The sequence below is a fragment of the Nicotiana tabacum genome, unplaced genomic scaffold (genome assembly GCF_000715075.1).
Source record: "Nicotiana tabacum cultivar K326 unplaced genomic scaffold, ASM71507v2 Un00002, whole genome shotgun sequence".
In the NCBI taxonomy this organism is placed as follows: Eukaryota; Viridiplantae; Streptophyta; class Magnoliopsida; order Solanales; family Solanaceae; genus Nicotiana; species Nicotiana tabacum.
In genome coordinates, this window is record NW_027438240.1 from 2,893,465 (window position 1) to 2,909,059 (window position 15,595).

General features: G+C 38.3%; 1 protein-coding gene across 1 annotated transcript; it reads left to right on the top strand.

Annotated features, from left to right (window-relative positions):
• Positions 1-438: 438 nt before the first annotated feature.
• Positions 439-876, top strand: LOC107795856 (uncharacterized). The gene has a single exon (XM_016618559.2). It carries the CDS (start codon positions 439-441, stop codon positions 874-876), a length of 438 nt encoding a protein of 145 aa, XP_016474045.2.
• The last annotated feature ends 14,719 nt before the right edge of the window (positions 877-15,595 follow it).

Here is a 15,595-nt window from a genome sequence, read left to right on the forward strand (position 1 = left end):
TGCATTAGATATACGGATTGGAAGAATTATTTAATTTTACACTAGACGCCTAGACTACCCGGGGGAGTATAAAATTTAATAAGTTCTTTGCTTTCATGATGGTTGAACTCAACTATGCCAAAAGGATCGACCTGACTACCAGGGAACTATATGACATAGAGCTATTTAAGGATATTGTATGGGGATACAATTGGTAAAAGTACCTACCTTTAAAATATACGTGAGAAACGACTTGACATCCAAGGGGCTCATACATATTGTTAAAGGATTTCTTTACTCCACTAAAAGAAATAGAGATTTCTTAAACTATAATGAGGGTAAATAGTTTAAAATAATTAGTGAAAATATCATTAGATAAAAGTTCATGTCTTTATGATATATATGTAAATATGTTCTTATATTATTGCCTTTTCTTTTTCATATTTTAGATTTCTCAATATGTCTGTTATATCACTGCGTGGAATACCTGAGGCCAACAAAGTGGTAGGATCAAACTTTGATGATTGGTACAGAAATTTGAGAATTGTTCTCATGCATGAAAAGCTTATTGATGTGATCGATAAACCCTCTAAGGAAGTCCCAAATAAGGATGACGATGATGCCACAAAGATTTATCAGAAATACTTGGAAGAATGTCTTACTACCAAATGCATCATTCTCGCTTCTATGAGTTCTGAGCTCCAGAGGAAACATCAGGATATGGATCCAACTGCAATCATTGAACATCTTAGGAAGATGTTTGGTACACAAAGCAGGACAGCTAGATACCAGCTATCTAAGAGTTTATTTGGATCCAAATTGACTGGAAACTCTCCAGTTGGACCCTATGTCAATCATATGATTGATCTTATTGAAGAACTTGAGAAGTTGGGGTGAAAACTGGGTAAAGAGCTTTCTCAAGATTTGATCTTGCAGTCACTCTCTGAATTCTTTTCACAATTTATTATTAATTTCAATATGCATAAAATGGATTGTGATCTTCATGATATGCTTTAAATGCTAATTGATTATGATAATCAACTTGCATCTGAGAAGAAGAAAGGAACTGTCATGTTGGTTGGAAACTCTTCTAAGAAGAAGGGTAAGGGTAAAAATAAATCCAAAAAGAAGCCTATTGCGCTTAAGGGTGGTGTGACCAAACCCAAAGGCAAAAGAGGAAAAGTTGACCAATCCGATGCTGGATGTTTCCATTGTAAGAAAATAGGACATTGTAAGAGAAATTGTCAAGAGTATCTTGCAACTCTAAATGACAAGAAACAAGGTAAGACTCAAATGAAAAATATTTTCAAAGTTTCTTTAACTACTACTGATGCTTCATTGTGGGTATTAGATACTGGAAGTGGTTATAACATCTGCAATATGTTGCAGGGGTTCCAAATAAGTAGAAGGTTGAAGAAGGGAGAAATTAATCTACAAGTTGGAAATGGTGCAAAAGTTGCGGCCGTAGCTGTAGGATCAATTTCTTTAATAATGCCTACGGGCAAAGTACTTATGTTGGATGATTGTTATTACGTTCCTAAATATGTTTCGAACATAATTTCAGCTTCTATGTTAGACAAACGTGGTTTTCGCATTATTATAAACAATGGTATTTGCTCTATTTATTATGGTGATAATTTATATGTGAATGGCTATCTCCAACATGATGTTTATGTCTTACCAAATGTGAATGCTAATTCGATTATGCATGTTTCAAATCTTAAGAGGAAAAGAGATGATCAAGTAAATCATACATACCTTTGGCATTGTAGACTTGGTCATATAGGATAGAAAAGAATTAACAAGTTGTACAAGGAAGAGTACCTTGACAAGTATAATTTTGAATCATATCCAACTTGTGAATCTTGTCTCAAAGGAAAAATGACCAAATCTCCATTTACTAGACGTGGAGAAAGAGCTACTGAATTATTGGGACTAATTCATACAGATGCTTGTGGGCCCATGAAAATTCAAGCTAGAGGTGGATATTCTTACTTCATCACCTTCACTGATGATATGTCAAGATATGGATTTGTGTATCTTATGAAACACAAATCTGAATCTTTTGAAATGTTCAAAAGGTTCCGTAGTGAAGTTGAGAAATATACTTGTAAAAGTATTAAAGTACTAAGGTCTGATAGAGGTGGAAAATATCTTAGTGAAAATTTTACTAGGTATCTCAAAGAGAATGGGATTCTCTCACAGTGGACACCTCCAGGAACACCACAACACAATGGTGTGTCTGGAAGGAGAAATCGAACCTTATTAGATATGGTGAGATCTATGATGGGGTTCACTGATCTTCCAATAAATTTATGGGGATATGCTTTGGAAGCAACAATATACTTACTTAATAAAGTTCCCACTAAGCAGTTTCTACAACACCATATGAGATATGGAAAGGACGTAAGCCTAATCTTAAGCATATTAAAGTTTGGGGTTGTCTAGCTTATGTTAAGAGACTTCAATCTGATAAACTTAACTCAAGATCTGATAAGTGTAGATTCATTGGGTATCCCAAAGAAACAATGGGATATTTCTTTTATCACCCTTCTGACTATAAAGTGTTTGTGGCTAGAGGAGCAACCTTTTTGGAAAGGGAATTTCTTTTGGAAGGAAATTATAGTGGAGAAATAAAACTTGATGAAGTTTAAGAAACTAATAAATCAACACAAAATCAAGATCATGAGACACAAGTTGAAGAACCTTTATTGGATGTTTTGAAGTTGACAAGGAAGTTGCCATCTTCAACGGTTGAAGTTCAAGAACTAAATGTAGTTTAAGAACAGGTAAATGAACCAGTTCTAAACTAAATTGAACAACAACTAAATCCATCACAATGTGAACAAGTTGTACAAGTACATCTTAGAAGGTCTACACGAGAACGTCATGTACCAACTAGATTAAATCTAATGGTACAAGATGATGTATCAAATGAGGTTGATCATAATGATGATGACTCTAAGACCTATGAAGAGGCTATGCAAAGTTCTGATTATGAGAAATGGCAAAAGGCCATGGAATCCAAAATGGAATCCATGAAGGAAAATAAAGTATGGACTTTAGTTGAACCTTCAAAGGATATAAAACCTATATGTTGTAAATAGGTTTTTAAGAAAAAGATTGGAGCAGATGGAAGGGTGGAGACCTACAAAGCCCGTCTTGTTGCCAAGGGATATCGTCAGAAAGAAGGAGTCGACTATGACGGGACTTTCTCTCCCGTGGCAATGCTCAAATCAATTCGGATTTTGCTTGCTGTAGCAGCCTACTATGATTATGAAATATGGCAAATGGATGTGAAAACAGCTTTCCTTAATGGTGAGCTAGAAGAGGATGTGTACATGACACAACCTGAAGGTTTCACATCCCCGTCTGATCATAATAAAATTTGTAAGCTACAAAGATCCATTTATGGACTAAATCAAGCTTCTCGAAGTTGGAATATTCGCTTTAACAAGACAAGTGAAAAGTTCAATTTTGTTAAATGCGAAGAAGAACCTTGTGTGTACAAAAAGGTTAGTGGGAGCACAATTATATTCTTAATACTTTATGTTGATGATATATTGCTTATAGGAAATGATATACCGGCATTGCAAAGTACCAAGATTTGGCTATCTGAACAGTTATCCATGAAAGACTTGGGAGAAGCAACTTATATATTGGTAATAAAGATCTATAGAGAAAGATCTAGGAAGCTGCTTGGGCTTTCCCAGTCCTTGTACATTGATAGCATCTTAAAGAGGTATAACATGGATAATTCCAAAAGAGGCTATCTACCGATAGGCACTGGAATTACTCTCAGCAGGGAGGATTGTCCTAAAACACCTGAAGAGAGAGAACGCATGAGTAGGATCCCATACACTAGTGCACGTCCTGATGTGGCTTATGCACTAGGAGTGACTAGCTGATATCAGGCAAATCCTGGTGAGGAACATTGAAAGATGGTGAAGACCATTCTTAAGTACTTAAGAAGGACTAAAGACCAATTCCTTATTTATGGAGATTCTGAGTTGAAACTTGAAGGTTATACTGATGCAAGTTTCTCTTCATATAGAGATGATAGCAAATCTATTTCTGGTTATGTATTCACCTTAAATGGTGGGGCAATGAGTTGGAAAAGTTCCAAATAAGCTACAGTAGATGATTCAGTGACTAAAGCAGAATATATAGCAGCTAGTGAAGCTGCTAAGGAAGCTGTATGGATGAAAAAGTTCTTAAATGAACTTGGTGTGGTTCCTTTAATAGAAGGTGCAGTTCCATTATTGTGTGACAATACTGGAGCCATTGCTCAAGCAAAAGAACCAAGATCACACCAAAAATCCAAACACGTCCTGCGAAGGTATCACTTGATAAGAGAGATCATTGAACGTGGAGACATCGAAATTCAAAAGGTTGATGGAAAAGAAAATGTTGCAGACCCATTCACTAAAGCACTTGGAGCAAAGGAGGTTGACAAGCACAAGTGAAAATTGGGAATGAAGTACAAGAGCAATTGGCTCTAGTGCAAGTGGGATATTGTTAGGGATATATTAGATATGCCCTAGATCCAATCTCATATTTGATGATTTGAACATATTTTTGTGAATGTTATTTGATATAAAAATATATGGCATTTGATATTCGTTTATCATAGTTATTATTAATTAATTGATTAATTTAATAAAGTCCTTGATTAAATTTTGAGACTTGTAATCATGATGGAGATCATGATAATGAGAGTAAAGTCTCTTACAATTTAATCTAAATTTTATTCTTGATCGTAGGATTATTAATTTGGACATTAGTAATCCGGTTAGATCTATATTTATATGATCGTCTTTATGGGATGAAGATTAGTTGATCTCATTAACTGAATCACATAAATAGATGATGCTTATAGAGATATGATCGTTGAACCGACTCATTGGATAATTTCTAATGGTTAGAATTACCATAAACTATCAATAGGATATTCTCTTGAAGAATGTGATGTAAGAATTTTCTTTGACCTGATATCATCATAGTAATTGACAAGTTATTTATTGTGCTTAGATACTAGACACATATGGCCCTAGGGCAATAGTTGAAAGGATATTGGGTACGATTAAATACTTGTAGAATTAGTGATTGATCAAGATGGAATCTGTCAACTTTTGGTAATGAGTTTAAGCTCCATGTTGTCATAAATTATAACTGACCAAATTAAGACCTTGGCCAGAGCGATTGAATGAAAGAAGAAAAGAGTTTCTTAGGTCATTCAATGGTCGATTATTTTTGACATGAACACATAGTTGGCCGCCTATTAAGATTTGACAGTTGAACCATATCCTAGTGTGACCCAGAGCTATAAGGACAGAAGGAATTAATACATTATTCTTCTACAGATTCTTGAGAGTAAATTATATACTTTATACTATCCGGTCGTTAAGGAGTGTTGCTAGACGCCACCCTTGATTAGTATATTGATGTGATCAATTTACTAACGGTTTAGTATTGAACCTATGGGGTCGCACACTAACGAGTGTTATGATCTTTGCTAAAGGATTAATTACTTTATTATTTGATAATTAAATTAAAAAAATTAATTAGTCAAATAAATTTAGTTATTAGTCCAAATGAAATATTATTATATTCTTTGCTAGCACAGAGGATATAATTAATATTGTGGACAAGTTGAAGTTTTCTATTTTAAATAAGAAAATTAAATTACATCTCTTGGTTGATATATATATATATATGTACTTGGTAATTATAATTAATATTTGTGTATATGAATATATAATTAATATTTGTCGAATTAAATTCCATAAATGAGTTATATGTTTTTATTTTAAAAGTATGACTAAGCTGTAGAATTCAATTTAGAATTGAATTCCATAAATGAGTTACATGTTTTTATTTTAAAATATTGACTAATTTGTAGAATTCAATTTAGAATTGAATTCCATAAATGAGTTACATGTTTTTATTTTAAAAGTATGACTAAGTTGTAGAATTTAATTTTGAATTGAATTCCATAAATGAGTTATATATTTTTATTTTAAAATATTAACTAAGTTATAGAATTGAATTTAGAATTGAATTCTATAAATGAGTTACATGTTTTTATTTTAAAAGTATGACTAAGTTGTAGAATTCAATTTAGAATTGAATTCCATAAATTAGTTACATATTTTTTTTTTAATATTTACCATAAAGCATGTGATTTGTATTTTTCAATAGAAATTATGTGTATATATATGTGTGAATCCTAATTAAGAATTAGGGTGAAATATATCTTATACATATTGTAAAAACCAAGAGAGTTATTCTTGAGAAGAAAATTGCTTTGAGAAAGTAATAGTGCAATACAAAGCCAAGATAGAAAATACTAGTACAAGAAAATTATTTCTTGTTCTTCTACATTTGAGTTGAGATTTTTGAGAAAAAATTCAACACAATATTTTCATTCAATTTGTTCGCGGGATTTCATTGATCAAAGAGTTGATAGCAAGGATCAATCTCGGTGTGGATACGCATAGCGTCTTCGCACTATCGAAGAAATTTAAAACGAGACTCTCTTCACCAGGTACGTCTTAAATCCGATTTTGACATGCAAAATAATTTTTAAACACGAAAATATCTGCCTAGGATTGTTATTGTCTTCCGCTGCATGTTATAAACACCTCTATGCAATCCTACAGTGGTATCAGAGCCGTGGTTTATTGTATCTAAAATTTATTTATGAAATATTTTAAGATTATATTTGAAGAGTTCAAACCTATCACGACTCAAAATTTTCTACCGATGGGACCGTGATGGCGCCTAACATTTCACTTGCCAGGCAAGCCAACGTTAGAGAATCATTAAACCAATTACTTATTTCCATCGAATAAATAATAATAATTAACTAAGATGAAACATAATAAGTGCGGAATATTATAAAATTGTATTAATTACTACCACCCGGATCTGGAGTCACAATTCACGAGCATTCTAAAATTTGCTACAAGTAATAGTCAGAAAGAAATACAACAGTCTGAATGAAAGAAACAATAGAACAAAAAAGATAGACGGGAATTTCAAGGTCTGTGAACACCGACAGATCTACCTTGAGTCTCCGGACAGCGGACCAATAGCAAAATATCGATCAACCCGAGCTGATATCATAATCTGCACAGAAAGTGCAGAGTACATCATCAATACAACTGACCCCATGTACTGGTAAGTGTCGAGCCTAACCTCGACGAAGTAGTGACGAGGCTAAGGCAAGGCACCTACAAATCAACCTGTACAATTTAACAGTATATATGCAAATAACAGAAATGAAGAACTAAACAGGAAATGTCGGGAGGGGAACATACTGAGGAGAATACAAGATAAAGAACTACAACAGAATGATCACCGGAGCAGTCAATAAACCATGAATCAACAGGAATAGTGAATACAGTAAGAAAAAATGCACGACATCACCCTTCGTGCTTTTACTCTCAATCTCAACATAAAATCAATAGAAACGGCACAACATCTCCCTTCGTGCATTAACACTCTCTCTTACCATAATGCAATGCATAAATAATAATAGGGAGATCGAATAATAAGTACAAACCTTACTTCAACATTTGGTTCCACAATATAAATCTCAACTTTTAAATAAATACTCGATTACCAACAGAAAATCCGTAAACATGATAATGACGATCAATTTAACAATACTAGTATAAACATGTAGCAATTAGGCATAGGAAGAGACAATATAAGAAAATGGAGAAATATGGAAAAACAGGTAAATTGGCGGCGCATAAGTACTCGTCACCTCACATATACGCCGCTCACATGAATTTCACTTAGCAAATAATCTAAGGTTCCTAATTCCCTCAAGTCAGAGTTAAACACAACACTTACCTTGCTCCGAAGGCCACATAATTCTCAATCACAGCTTTCCCTTTGGAATTCACCTCCAAACCACTCGTATCTATTCAAAAATGACTCAATAATATCAAATATTGCTAAAGGAATCAATTGTACTGTATAAATTAAATTTTTCCAAATTTTCTTCCAAAAAGTCGAAAAACCGACCCCGGGCCCGCTTGGTCAAAACCCGAGGTTCGGACCAAAATCCATTTACCCATTCATCCCCGAGCCCAAATATATAATTGATTTTGGAATCCGACCTCAAATTGTCATTACATCATTCCATCCCTTAGCTTGGCTGCAATTTGGTAACAAGAATAAACTTCATATACTACGTGCTGCACCTGCTCCTCAGAAAGAACCAGTGAAGAATACCAGTTTGACCGAACTAAGCCTTTTGTATTGATAGGTTTCTTAATATCAAGTCCAGCACCAACCACCAGCTCTTCTACTGTACTATTCAGAAGCTCTGGCTTCTTACGAATCTTGCCAGCCAAAACATTAATACTCATGACACTAACTTTTGTTTCATTCACGCCAGTTATCGAGCGTTGCATCTATTTATCGGATAGTAGTGTAGCTAGCTGATTCTCCTCCCCCAGGGGCTGATTAACTGGTTTCGATGAGGCTTTTCATTTTAAAATCTTGAAATTGTCCATTTATCATAAATAATCATTCTCTCCGAGTCACCGTATTCTCTTTAAACAACAATGACACATTTTTACAATTGATATAATTTAACTTTAAACTCTTCATTTTATTTATTTTACTCTTAATGAGAAACTTTTATAACCAAACAAATGTCATAGTCCCATAAAACTTTTACCCTTAAACTTTTAAGGCCATAAATTTTAAAAATCTTTTTTTATTTCTTAAATTCCGTGCCGAGGGCATAGAGACTATTAGTGACGGAATAGGAACATCTGTTCGTGAATCGATTCTTTGGTTGTGTGAAACGTTTTGGAATAATAAATAGGAATAGAATCAGTTGAAAATCAGTGCCTATGAAACGTTTGGAGTATTAATTTATAAGATTTTAATTTTGCAATAGCAGAAATAGGAATAAACCAAATAAATGAGAAAAAAGATAAATAAGAATGATGGCGCAAGAGAAGTGCGTGGTATTTTAGGGAGAAAGTCTAGACCTATCACATGAAAATTTCTTAAGTTGGTTTTATATTTTATTCTTCTAAAGCTCGAGTGATCTTGACCGGGCAGCTCAAACATATGTGGGATCTAAAGTCAAATTTTAGTATGAGACTTAAATTTTTTTAAAAAAGTTATAAGATATATTTTATTTAAAATCTATTCTTCTAATTTTTTGAGGTACAAAGTTGTTAATAATCTTTTTTATAATCGATTTTCTCTAATTATTTCTATTCAATTGATAATATAGCTAACGATAATTTAATCTTTCTTGAGATATTGTTGATCTTAGATAAAATTTTATAGACCAATACAAGTATAGAATTATTGGAAGCATACAAGTATTGTTGAATACTTGAACTAATGAAATCTTGGAGAAAGAAGGTGAGTAAGAATACTAAAGAGAAAGACCGAATACAAAGAGATTGAGTATGCGGTCCGCATACTAACCGCATAATTTGGCCTCCAAAGCTGGGCGTTACTGACCCATTCTGCGGTCATTATGCGGTCCGCATACTTGTTCTGCGGTCGCATAATGCACTGCAAAATAGGTCTGCGATCGCATAGTGCACCGCTGATTTTCCTCAAATCTTGCTCTCTTCCTGCTCCACTTTGCGACCATTATGCTGTCCGCAGAGTGATTCTGCGACCGCATAGTGGTCGCAGAAATGACCATTTTTCGACAAAATTTTCCTTTACACTTCGGTGCATTGTTCAACCCAATTGACACAAAATTGATCTACCTCAGCACCACCAAACCTTAATTTTCTTAGCAAAATTTCTCCGAGGTCGTTACACATAAGTTAACATCCGGTCAACCTTTTCAACTTAAATTCTAAACCTTGGAACTAAGCGCTCCAAATCATTTCAAAACCTCACCTAACCCAAATCAATTACCCCGGCAAGCCAAATAACAACTGTAATTCACAATTTGAGCAGTAAATGGGGGAACGGGATTGCAATAGTCAAAATGACCGACCGGGTCGTTACATTCTCCCCCTCTTAAACAAATGATTGTCCTCGAACGGGCTTCGAATCATACCTGAAGTCTCAAATAGATATGGATATTTGCTCCGCATCTCCTGCTCAATCTCCCAAGTAGCTTCTCCGACTGGCTGGCCTCTCCACTGCACCATCACAGAAGCTATGTTCTTTGATCTCAACTTTCGAACCTGCCGGTCTAAAATGGCCACCGGCTCCACATCATAAGTCAAATTACCGTCCAACTGCACTGTACTGAAATCCAAAATATGAGACGGATCCCCGACATACTTTCGGAGCATGGATACATGGAACACTGGATGAACAACTGATATACTAGGTGGCAAGGCAAGTTCATAAGCCACATTTCCAATTTTCTTAAGTATATCAAAAGGCCCAATATACCGAGGGATCAACTTGCCCTTCTTCCCGAACCTCAACACACCCTTCATGGGTGAAATCTTGAGCAGAACCTTCTCCCCAACCATGTGAACAATATCACGAACCTTCCTGTCGGTATAACTCTTATGTATAGATTGTGCCGTGCGAAGCCGTTCCTGAATTACTTTAAACTTCTCTAAAGCATCCTAAACCAAGTCAATACCCAATAGTCTAACCTCACCCAGCTCAAACCAACCCACCGGAGACCGACATTGTCTCCCATATAAAGCTTCATACGGAGCCATCTGAATGCTTGACTGGTAGCTATTATTGTAAGCAAACTCTACGAGTGGCAGAAATTGATCCCATGAACCCCCAAAGTCAATGACACAAGCGCATAGCATATCCTCCAATATCTGAATAGTGTGCTCGGACTGTCCATCCGTCTGAGTGTGAAATGTTGTACTCAACTGAACCTGTGTGCCCAATTCTTGCTGCACTGCCCTCCAAAACTGTGAGGTAAACTGCGTACCCCGATTTGAAATAATGGACACCGGCACACCGTGTAGGCGAACAATCTCGCGAATATAAATCCTAGCCAACCGCTCTGAAGAATAATTAGTACCGACTGGAATAAAATGTGCGGACTTGGTCAACCGATCTACTATTACCCAAACAGTATCAAACCTTCTCAAGGTCCGTGGGAGCCCAACTACGAAGTCCATGGTAATACGCTCCCATTTCTACTCCGGAATTTCAAGTCTCTGTAGCAATCCACCCGGTCTCTAATGCTCGTACTTTACCTGTTGACAATTTAAACACTGAGATACAAACCCAACTATATCTTTCTTCATCTGCCTCCACCAATAGTACTATCTCAAATCCTGATACATCTTCGCGGTGCCTGGATGAATAGAGTACCGCGAACTGTGAGCTTCCTGGAGAATCAGCTCGCGCAAACCATCTACATTAGTCACACAGAGATTGCCATGCATCCATAATACACCGTCATCTCCAATAGTGACTTCCTTGGTATCACCATGCTGAACCGTGTCCTTAAGGACAAGCATATGTGGATCATCATACTGGCACTCTCTGATGCAATCATATAAAGAAGACTGAGAAACTACATAGGCCAAAACTCGATTTGGCTCGAAAATATCCAATCTAACAAACTGATTAGCCAAGGCCTGAACATCCAAGGCTAAAGGACTCTATGCTACCGGTAAGTATGCTAAGCTGCCCAAACTCTCCGCCTTACGACTCAAGGCATCGGCCACCATATTGGCCTTTCCGGGATGATAGAGAATGGTGATATCGTAATCGTTTAGCAACTCCAACCACCTTCACTGCCGCAAGTTAAGATCCTTATGTTTAAACAAATGTTGTAGACTCCGATGATCGGTATACACCTCACATTGGACACCGTACAAGTAATGCCGCCAAATTTTCAAGGCAAGAACAATAGCTGCTAACTCAAGATTGTGGACTTGATAATTCTTCTCATGTACCTTTAGCTGTCTGGATGCATAGGCAATCACCCTACCGTCTTGCATCAGCACTGCGCCGAGACCAATACGCGACGCGTCACAATACACAGTATAAGACTCTGAACCTCTAGGCAACACCAATACTGGAGCTGTAGTCAAAGCTGTCTTGAGCTTCTGAAAGCTCTCTTCACACTCATCCGACCACCTAAACGGAGCACCTTTCTTGGTCAATTTAGTCATAGGCGATGCAATAGACGAGAATCCTTCCACGAAGCGACGACAATAACCGACCAAGCCGAGAAAACTCCGAATCTCAGTGACTGAAGATGGCCTGGGCCAACTCTGAACTGCATCTATTTTCTTTGGATCCACCTTAATCCCTTCACTGGACACTATGTGTCCCAAGAATGCTACCGAACTAAGCCAGAACTCACACTTAGAGAATTTGGCATAAAGTTTCTCCTCTCTCAGCCTCTGTAGTACAATACTCAAATGTCGTGCATGCTCCTCCTGGCTACGTGAGTACACCAGGATATCATCAATAAATACCACGATAAATAAATCAAGATATGGCTGGAATACACTATTCATCAAATGCATAAATACTGCTGGGGTATTGGTTAGCCCAAAAGACATCACAAGAAATTCATAGTGACCATAACGAGTTCTGAATGCCGTCTTCAGAATATTCGAGTCCCGAATCTTCAATTGGTGATACCCAGACCTCAAATCAATTTTGGAGAACACCCTCGCTCCCTGAAGCTGGTCAAATAAATCATCAATACGTGGCAAAGGATATTTATTTTTGATTGTAACTTTGTTCAACTGCCTATAATCGATGCACATCCGCATAGTACCATCTTTCTTTTTCACAAATAGAACCGGTGCACCCCAAGGTGACACACTAGGCCTAATAAACCCATTTTTAAGGAGTTCCTGAAGTTGCTCTTTCAATTCTTTTAACTCAGCTGGTGCCATACGATACGGAGGAATAGAAATGGGTTGAGTGCCCTGCACCAAGTCAATACCGAAATTGATATCCCTATCGGGCGGCATACCCGGTAGGTCTGTAGGAAATACATCAGGAAAATCTCTCACTACCAGTACTGAATCAATAGTAGGAGTATCTGCATCAACATCTCTCACAAAAGGCAAGTATGACAAACACCCCTTCCCAACCATACGTTGGGCTTTTAAATAAGAGATTACCTTGCTAGTAACAAAATCTAGAGAACCTCTCCACTCAACCTTTGGCAACCCCGGCATGGTCAACGTCACGGTTTTTGCGTGACAGTCCAGAATAGCATGACATAGAGACAACTAATCCATACCCAGGATTACATCAAAATCAACCATACCGAGTAATAAAAGATCAACCCTAGTCTCCAGTTCCCCAATAGTTACCACACACGACTGATACACACAGTCCACAGTAATAATATCACCCACCGGTGTAGATACACTAAGATGTGAAACTAAGGACTCTCAGGGCATATCCAAATAATGAGCAAAATACGATGATACATATGAATTAGTAGAACCAGGGTCAAATAATATAGAAGCCTCCCTGTGGCACACTGAGACAATACTTGTGATCACTGCATCTGAAGCAACAACATTTGGCCTGGTAGGAAAAGCATAGAATCGGGCGTGACCGCCATCTGATCAGCCTCCCCCTCTTGGGCGACCCCTAGCTGCCTGACCCCCACCCCGAGATGGTTGGGTGGGTGGTGTCACTGCTGGTGCTGGTGTCGTTGGTCTAGAACTCTGCTGTGGAGCCCCACTCAACACCCTAGGACAATCTCTCTTAAAATGACCCAATTCTCCGCACTCGAAACAACCCCTCCTCTGACGGAACTGCTGCTCCTGATAACCCGAAGAATTACCTGTAGAAGCCTGAGCAGACGAGGCATGATGAGAACTTTGTGCTAGTAGTGCACTGAATGAAGACTGGCCTGAGTGAGCACTGTAAGAACCGTGGCTAGCTGATGCACCACGATGAACTGGACGACCCGCCTGAGCGTGTCTGTAAGAACGGCCCCTACCACGGTAAAATTGACCCCTGAAGGAACACCGCTGAAATCACCTGAACCACGAGGCCTCTTAGCCTCCCTTTCAATTCGTTCCTGACTGCGAATCATCTCAATCTGACGAGAAATGTCAACAACCTCATCGAAAGTAGCACCAGACATTCTTTCTCTAGTCATGAGTAATCGCAGCTGAAAAGTAAGGCCATCTATGAACCTCCTGATCCTTTCCTTGTCTGTAGGAATCAACCAGATAGCATGGCGGGCCAATTCTGAAAATCTCATCTCATACTGGGTCACAGACATATCACCCTAACGAAGCTGCTCAAACTGCTTACGCAGCTCCTCTCTGCGGGACTGAGGTATGAACTTCTCCAGGAATAGACCGGAGAACTGATGCCAGGTAAGGGGTTCTGCACCGACCGGCCTACACCTCTCGTAAGACTCCCACCATCTGAAGGCAGCCCCAGAAAACTGAAAAGTAGTGAATGAGACCCCACTGGTCTCTAAAATACCCGTTGTCTGAAGCATCCACTGACACTTATCCAGAAAACCCTGGGCATCCTCTGACTCAGCACCGCTAAAAGATGGAGGTCGAAGCCTCTCAAATCTCTCAAGTCTCCTCTGCTCATCATCTTCCATAAAAAGGAACTACCGGGGCTTGAATAGCTGTAACCGGCTGGGCTGGTAGTGCCCCCTATATCTGAAGTCCCTGTACTACCTGGTCCGAAGTACGGGCAACGGGGGTATGAGTACCTCCCCCGGCCTGAGAAGCGGCAGGTACGGCCTGAGCCAAAACCACCTGAGCTAGACCAGTGCAAGCTGCCAATATCTGGGCCAAAGTCTCCTGAAGGCCTGGAATCTCAATGGGCACAGCTGGTGCCTGACCTGATCCTGTCGGCTCAGCTATATCTGGAATCTGATCCTGAGCTAGAGCAACTTGTGGTACTACAGGTGCTGGTCCAATTGTGGTACGAGCTACACCTCGACCTCTACCTCGACCCCGGCCTCTACCACGACCCTGGCCTCTCACGGCCCTAACTGGTGGCACCGGTGGTTGACCATTCGATCCGGTAGTACATGTCCTCACCATCTGTGAGAGAATAGATTAACAAAAATTTAGTTTCCGGAATCAACAAATTCGCAGGACGGAATACAAGAAAGTGAAGTTTTCCTACGATTTCTGCAGCCTCTCGAAGATAAGTACAGATATCTCCGTACCGATCTGCAAGACTCTACTAAACCTGCTAATGACTCGTAAGACCTATGTAACCTATACTCTGATACCAACTTGTCATGACCCAAAAATCCTAACCTGTCATGATGGCGCCTATCTCAGTATTAGGCAAGCCGACAACATCAATAACCCACAATTTCCTTTAAATTTAAAAGCGTAACTTTTAATACAATACCAAAAGTCTAGCAATTTCCGATACAACACTCCAAAAACTTGGTGTCACTGAGTACATGAGCATCTAATATGAGTACAAGTCTGGAAAATACGGTCTATAGTAGTTTGAGACCAAATACAATATACAAGGATATAGAGAAGGAGAGACAAGGTCTGCGGAACTCGGCAGCTACCTCAAAATCTCCTGAAAATTAACTGCGCAAAATGATCAACAGCCGCTATGTCCGGGAACACCTGGATCTGCACACGAAGTGCAGGGTGCAGTATGAGTACAACCAACTCAGCAAGTAACAAAAATAACCAAGGAA